Source organism: Pholcus phalangioides, unplaced genomic scaffold (genome assembly GCF_987345545.1).
Source record: "Pholcus phalangioides strain wild (caught in Gottingen) unplaced genomic scaffold, Ppha-v1.0 ptg000015l_1, whole genome shotgun sequence".
Classification (NCBI taxonomy): Eukaryota; Metazoa; Arthropoda; class Arachnida; order Araneae; family Pholcidae; genus Pholcus; species Pholcus phalangioides.
This window is the reverse complement of record NW_028301608.1, coordinates 105,709,748-105,717,910: the sequence shown is the minus strand read 5'-3', so window position 1 is coordinate 105,717,910 and position 8,163 is coordinate 105,709,748. Positions and strand designations below refer to the sequence as shown.

At 33.9% G+C, this 8,163-nt stretch overlaps 1 protein-coding gene across 1 annotated transcript in view; it reads left to right on the top strand.

Moving 5' to 3' along the window:
- The first annotated feature begins 611 nt into the window (after nt 1-611).
- Nucleotides 612-8,163, top strand: part of LOC149077272 (AP-5 complex subunit beta-1-like) — a 35,199-nt gene continuing 27,647 nt past the window's right edge. The window contains exons 1-5 of the mRNA XM_089245043.1: nt 612-842; nt 2,591-2,685; nt 4,607-4,733; nt 5,083-5,214; nt 6,811-6,938. Of these exons, the coding sequence (XP_089101169.1) occupies nt 720-842; nt 2,591-2,685; nt 4,607-4,733; nt 5,083-5,214; nt 6,811-6,938 (605 nt within the window). The 5' untranslated portion in view covers nt 612-719. The remainder of the gene's footprint in view (nt 843-2,590; nt 2,686-4,606; nt 4,734-5,082; nt 5,215-6,810; nt 6,939-8,163) is intronic.

Sequence of the window (8,163 nt, the reverse complement as noted above, 5' to 3'; positions counted from 1 at the left end):
CCGGTCGCAGTGAACAAAAGAAGAGACACTCCATCGAGAGACACTCAGTTTTTGCCACAGACAAAGAAGAAAGAGCCCCCTCAAAACCTCAAAGAATCTTCCTCTCAGCCGTGCCTTCTGGCAGTAAGGATTGGAAAACCGATGGAGGGTGCAATTGGGGATTGAACGGCAGGGAAAAAATGAGATAAACGTATCGTCATGGAACAAGAAAGCCAAAGACCATCCAGATTTTTTAAAAGAACTAAAATTTTGAGCAGATTGTTTCCATTAACTAATTCATAATTAGGACAACTTTTGGTTAAAAAAAAATTTTTCATCATTGCAAAATGAATAAGCCATATTCATACGAATTTTTGGGGGGGCTGAGCCGCGTCTTCAAAAATGTTGGGGGGGGCTCGGGCCCATGGGCCCTATAGAAGTTTACGCCTATGCTTTAGTATCATTCTTGTCACGGTCCTGTATTTTTCCCTGGGAGAAATATGGTCAGTTTGTCTAACCAATGTACTTTACCACATCTTACATAATTTTATGAAAACAAAAATCTTAAGATTACGACAAAACCGTAAGTTTGACACAATCACCAGCAATGATTACCTTGTACACTGCACGTGATTTATGTCCTACTAATGTAAACAAATGAATGAGCGGCCTTCATTAGACATGAATATGAGATTCCGTATGAATATTGTTTGAGATTCGTTATATATATATATATCAAAATGGAAAACAGTCTATTTGGAGAATCTTGCTACAAGAACATTGTCTCTTTTCGTCGAAATCCTAAATTGTTTCTTGATCGAAATAAGCTCACCAGCGATGTGTTTTGCATGGATTTACTCAAAGTGAGCCATATAATTTTTATAAAGAAATAACATGAGTTAAAATTATTTATATTTTGAACGTGATGAAATATTAGTTATTTAATGGAATTGAAGTTAAACTTCTGAGGTGTCAAATTGGAAAAAAATGTCGTTATTGTTAGAAGATCCATTGAAGCACTTAAATAATTCATAGGATATCCCAAATTAAGTTTGTCGAATACAGTTAAATCTGTCGAAGTTGGAGAGTTGTCAGAGATTTAGAGGTTCAGTCAAATCCCATTGTAGTGCCAACCGCTCTTAAAGCCAAAATTTTTCATTGAACAGATCTTCTATATATAGGGATTGCTCGTGTTAATTTTTAGTTCGATGTAACGCCAAATTAGTTATAGCACCAGAAATCTGCTAGACAAATGTGCCATTACACAGGGGTTCGACTGCATATTATTATTACATTTTGCAAAGGTTTTGACAGCTGGCTGATGTGAAGATAAATCCAGGGAAGAAAATACAACTGTCTCTGCCGGGAAATCAAACTTACTCTTTTTCACTTGCTGGGTGAGTGCGCTAGACTACTATGCTACAAAGGCAACAAATTTTTTTTAGAGCTTGTGAGCGCTGAATGGGATGTCAGACCTAACTCGCTCCAAAACGCACATTACTGACACAGCCACCAGATGCTGACTTATCTGAAGATGATGCCATTCATCACCTGGATTTATTTTTGCATCAGCAGGTTGTTGAAACATTCGTAGTAATAACAGAGAGTGATATTGTCTTCAGATTATGTGTGCTAGTGAAGATGATTCATTCTGGAATCACATACGTCAGCCGCAGTTCTTTGTTAGCTGAAACATGATTTCCTGTAAATTATATGAGAAATCATCTGATTTGTTCCAAGTTCTGCCCAAAATGTAAAGATAAGTTTATTAAAACACCAAGGAATGCTTAAATTAATAAAAAAACGATAAAAACTGAATGAAAGCTAAAATGAGCAGCTTCGAAATTGGATAAAGGAGAATCTACAGGAGGATGAGAGGTACTGAGGATATTTTAATTTTACACCAATGTACACAAGCAACATTGACATAACCCAGTCAAGTTCGTAGCCGCTGGGTGGACGTATGGGTGTCATGCTCGACTCTCGTCCCGAGGATCCAGGTTCGAACACAGTTGACGACATAGTGGTGGCTGGCTGAAGTTGGTTTTCTGTGGTTTTCCAGCTTTGAGGCATGAATGCGAGCCTGTCTCCCATTTGAAAAAGTCTTTTCGCAGACAGCAGGCAGACCTACAACACGATATTGATATCACATGAAAAGATCAAGAATTTCCATCTTTACTTCAGAAAATGGAAGTCAGATGTCAGCATGAGCACAAAACAAGCACAACTCAACAACATAAATATATTAGGGCCGCACGTGCACTCAGAACACACATTCTGGCATGTACCGGTTTGTTAGAAATTCTGTAAAGGAATGTGTACGAGGTGCATGTTCGTAGGTGTCACTATCTATTCGTTTTTGCGTCAGCTCATTTATGCGTCTGATACATGCAGATAGAAAAAAAAGTTCCTAGAATACCCAGACTGTTTAGTTTTATGCTAAGATTATGAAAGAGGATTGAAAGTACATTTGGAAGAAAATTTCGAGGGGGGACATGAGTTAATCCGGCACTAGTAATAGTAATTCTGATGATTGAATCATCAATTATCAAGTAATTGTTGAGTAATAAATGGAAATGTATATATATATATTTGCAATGTGTTGTTGCAGGATTTGTATTCCGATGTTGTGAGCACAGAATGTAAATTTCATCTTCTTCTTGCTTTGGAGCAACAGTCTTCTTTTTTGATACAAGATGAAGATCTGTGAGTATAGTATATAATTTTCTACAAAAGCATTTAATAGATTGTCCCTGCAAATAAATGCAATGTTAAATCTTTGTAGTGTTTTGTATTGTTCTTGCTAACTCAAGCAAATATTGCCAAATTTAGAGAGGTGTTGAAAGTACAATGTGTCAAACTGTTGGGATAGTTCCTTTGCAAAATTACTTGTTTGTTTCGTGTTATACTGATGCCGCCATCTGATTTACATCAGGGTTCGTACAGTCCTTGAAAATCCTTAAAAGTCCTTGAAAAAAATAAGTAATTTTCAAGTGTTTGAAAATATTTTTTTTTTTGTGAATTTCTTCCATCAATTTTTGTCCTCCTTCAACTAAATCCCCTTTTAAATCATATTCCACTGAGGCGAAAACGTGTAGAGCAACAATGGTACAATGATTATGAGACAATGCTCAAAACAGGACATATGATCACATGCACTTCAGGTATTTCTATGCTTAAAAAGATGTTGCCCAAAATCTGGCGGTAAACAATGTGCTTCAAAATATTTTAAAACTATTGAATTCATGAATGTCAATTGCATACACGTGGGCTGACCATATTTCCTTGATAAAAATTCTGGAAAATCGCCAATTGCCACCAAAAATTATGCCAATGGTAAGTGAAGTTGCAAAAATTGCCAAAGAAACACCAAAGGCAGGAAATGAAGCACCATTTCATTGAAACAGTAGATTTAAATGAATTCTATGGGGGAGAAATGTTAACATGACAATATTTAAAGTCATAATTATCATAATTTAACTCATAGGATTACAAAAAATTAAGGTATTAAAATTATTTTCCCAAAAAATAATAATTTCAATAGGCTTTGGTGAAAATATATGGAAAATGATGGGACATTTTCATAAAAAGTTAGGATGACCAAAATTACAGGCAAATTTCTACACTGTTTCAAACATAAAATGATTTCTACTTAAATGTCGTTTGCATACTAAACTACAAAGGCTTTGATTTAAAAGCAAGCCTTTAGAATTTGATATTAACTACAAATTGAAATGAGAATCGTAATTGTTTTAAAAAATTATATATTTATATATTTAAAATTATATAAATTTAAAAAATCCATGTAATTTTATTTTATTTTTTAAATCCTTATTTTTATCAACCGCCGTATAAATGTCCTTGAATTTTAAAATTTTGCCTGGAAAAGTGCTTGAATAGTCCTTGAATTTTTTTACTTTCAAAGAGTATGAACCATGTACATATTTTGAAGCTAAAACTTTTGAAGTTAAAAAGTCGTGCTGCAGGGAGCAACAGGCCTACAACATTGCAATCATTCATTCATTACACGTCACTCATTATGAGTTTAGAAAAACTCAGTTTAAAAAATTGATTGTAGATGTCAGCACTACACATAACAAGCATTACACAGAAACAAATTTCACAGAAGGTTCACTATATGTACACACACATTCCAACATGTACGAATTCGTTAGAAGTTCCTCAGATGAGTATGAACGAGGTGCATGTCTGGTTTAGTAGTAGGTTCCGGTGCTTATGGATGTCATTTCTCTTTGGAAATGACATTTAAATGTTTAGTATTTTGGTACACCCTTGTATGATTTCAACGTATGTCAGGAACACCCACAAAGTGCTATGGCACACTGATTTTGAATCTCACCCCCATTACTATGTGTAGATAATTTTTTTCCTTTTGAATATTTCTTGCAGCATTTACAGATCTGGACACAGCCCTGACATTCCTACATAAAACAGGCTCCATTCCCAATTGAGTTTGGCTCAACAGTGTTCTCTTATACATAAAAAAGGCTTTACAAACTATCATATCAAAATTATAGTTTAAAAAAATTATGTAATTGAAGTTTCTGATGAAATAAAGCATGAATAACATTTTGGGTGCATGACTCAGATCTTTGTAAATTTTCAGACTAGAACAAACTGTCGGTTCATTGAAAAATCTCTATTATACAATTGAAAAGCATGAGAACAAGAAGCTTGTAATATGCCAAAACTTCATAACCATTACAACTTTGGTGCTGTGTTGGAAAGATTTGGTAAGTTTTTTTTTTTAGTAAATATGTATAGAATGAATATTAACATATACACAGTCGAGAATCCACAGAAGAATCACTTTATTCAATTAAAAAAAATTTCACAATAAATGCTTTAATATTGTGTAAGTCAGGAGTGTTTGATACATGGCTTGCTTGTATCAAACACTCTTGTGGCCCTTTGGCATCAATAAAATGTCAAATGCAGCCTGCAATGTGCCAGTAGTTGAAAATGCCTGATGTAAGTTTTCAAACGTCAATCATTGAAATATTTTTCTATTTGTATACATTATGATTGTTTATTTTTTTCCATTGCATATTGTGGTTGTGTTCATTCTCTTACTTTTCACAGAGTGAAAATATTGGAGCCCTGATTATAGACTTGAGGCTGATTTTCTTGGGAATTGCATTGTCAAAAACAAAAGATTCCATGATCAGATCTACCGCATGTCAGTGTTTAGTAGAAATTGAGCATTTTTTCCCAGTAAGTTATCGCTATTTCTCAGTTTTTACTCTGAGTGTCTGCAGTAGCTTTAGAAATATGCAATTAACATTAATTTTTTTTAAAAAGTAAAATTAATGATTATTACGAAAATTGAAATTATATAAATGGGATATATAGTCAGTGGTAGTACGCAGGGCTGCAACTAGATGCTTGGTCACCCGGGGAAAGTGAGCATTTTGGCACCCTCTTGTAATGTTGAAGGTAAGGTTTGAGAATGAAATTTGCACCCCCTCTGGTCCAGCACCAGGGGCACAAGACCTGCCTGCTCCCCCCCCCCTAGTTGCGGCCCTCGTAGTACGGCATGTTGCTGGGTGGGGGGGGGGGGAAGATAAAAATTGTATAATGGGTTTTTACTTATAAAACAAACAATTATGTTGTTTTTGCAATTTACTTATAGTGCAATTGAGACCAGTGTTCTTCAACTGCTGGTACTTAAGGATATGTCCTGCCATTCTTTGAACCATTTCTCCCAATTCATGTATATAATATTAGCTTTAATAAATGAAATACCATCTCTATATTGGTTTATACTTGCCTTAGCCAGTTCACAGGTCTGCAAATTAAATCAGCTATATATTACTGCCAAAGCCCGAAATTGGCTAGTTTTATTGTAAATTGACCAAGCACATGTCAGAATTTTGGGCTGTGGCCAGCCAGTTTGCGAAGTGGCTGGAGATTCCTTTCCAAAGTCTGATAACAAAAGACATGATTCAGGGCCATCACCAAGTTTGTGTATTTTTTTCATGATAATTATATCCGTGTTAGCTATCACAATCCATCAAACCAAAGTTAAGGTGCAGTAATAACTTTTTTCTCAAAATTTGACAAAAAAAACTATTAGTCTATATTATTTTTTGTAGCTTTTCTTTCAAATTTCTCTTTTTTCTCTCATCACATAGAGCTAATCCAATACAGCTATTATACAACTATATGGCCATGTGTATAGCTGGACGATGAAAAAAAATTGATTTGGCACCTACCAGACCGTCTTACACAATAACATATCAAACTTTGGCCACTTTATGAATTGGCCGACCAAAGTCTAAATCATTTCTGAAAATCTGGCTTTGGTCAAAACTCTCGGCCAATTCACGAAGTGGCCGCACTTCAGGTTTGGCAGTAACATATACAAAGACTGAAAGAAATGAGACTTGAAGTTTGCAGCTTATTTATTCTAAATTTTTTGTCTCACCAAGAAGTTGGTGTACAAACTGTGCTTTTTTTAGTATAGTATTGATTGAATATCCTGTGGGAAAAATATTTCACTTATATTTGTTGAGTTTTTCAAAAAGCACTACTCTGGAGAAAAATTTTTGTACTTCTAAAAATTTGTCTTAAAATTTGTATCAACCAAACATGCCAACATATCAAATTTTTTGATAAATAAACATTGCACAATAATTTTTAACATTAAAATAAATTTAATACAAATACTAATTGACTTTTATTGATTTTCAAATTTCAGATTATAAAAATTGATACTCTCGAAAATTATGTGTATTGATGTGTTATTTCATAGTAAAATCATGTAAGTTCAGTGATAACTAGCTTCTGTCTTCTTTTTTTCCTTTGTAGAGTATTTCAAAGAATGACTTAGATGTAATTTTTGAAGCTTGTAGAAAAGATGAACAGTTGCCAGTGCAAAATTATGCTGTATTACTGAGTACGATTTTGAGGAACTCAACAGAAAGTACTCATAGGAAGTTAGTATGAAATTGCTATTCTCATCAGTTTTAAAGTGATGTAGTAACATTTTTTATTTATGTCTTCACCAATTTCAAAACACTGTGAGCGAGGTAGTTGGAATAATATAAAAATACACAATTGTTCCTTTGTTTTGTGTGTAAATATTTGTGATTTTTAAGTACATAAACGTTCTCTGTCATCTCTTCAATTTATTAAAAGATACTCATAAAATAAAAAAGGTTAAAAAACAAGTTTCTATTTTTTGAATTAAGTTGAAAAAGTTCTAATATGTTAAATAGGGTATCAATATACAATCAATTTGCAGCAAGTTGAAAACCTGTTTGAGTTGCAGTTTTCATATGGCTCCAGAATTTGCTGAAATGGTTTCAAACACATTGGATGCACCACAGTAACATACTGATAAGTGGATTAATGCTTCATTATTTCATCCTCGTCAATTTTTTTTATCTCTATGTAGTTTAAAATTTTTAACAAGATGCTAGTAAATAACATTGACTCGTCAAAAATTATAATTTTTGAAAATATAAACTAACTATAAGTTTTTCAGGGTGACCTCTGAATATTTGACTAATCAAGATTTGATTGCATAGCATATGCATAATATATTGTGTGCAATATCAGTATATGTGTTATTGTCAAAGCCTGAAGTTGGCCACTTCGCAAACTGGCCAGCCCAGTTGATCCGGCTAATGTCCGAAATTTGGGCTTTCGCTGGGTTATGGCCTATATATCAATTCCTATACATCCCTATATATGGATCACCAAGATATTGATATTCAGATTCCTTTGATCGTTAGGATTGTCATAGTAACCATAATAATTATGGTTAGCTATGGCTAATTATAAATGTCCATAATTATCACAAAAAATACACAGACATGACGACGACCCTGAATTATAGGGATTAATATATAGGAACCGGCAAAAGCTCGAATTTCGGACATTGGCCATGTCAAATGAGCTGGCCCAGTTCACAAAGTGGCCAACTTTGGGCAGTAACATATGCATTTCGATTTGCTTGATATGCTGACTTTGATGACAATGTGTCATTTGTGCTTTATAAGTTATACAAGAAAACAAAGTGTAATTGAAAATATTGGTAGCCTTTGAGATAATTCAGTCAAAAATAGTTTTATATCTCTTTGTCATTCAAACTGATAGAGGTATTAATCAGGGTTTGTGTGTTAGACAAAACACACTGTCTGCAATTAACAAAATGCT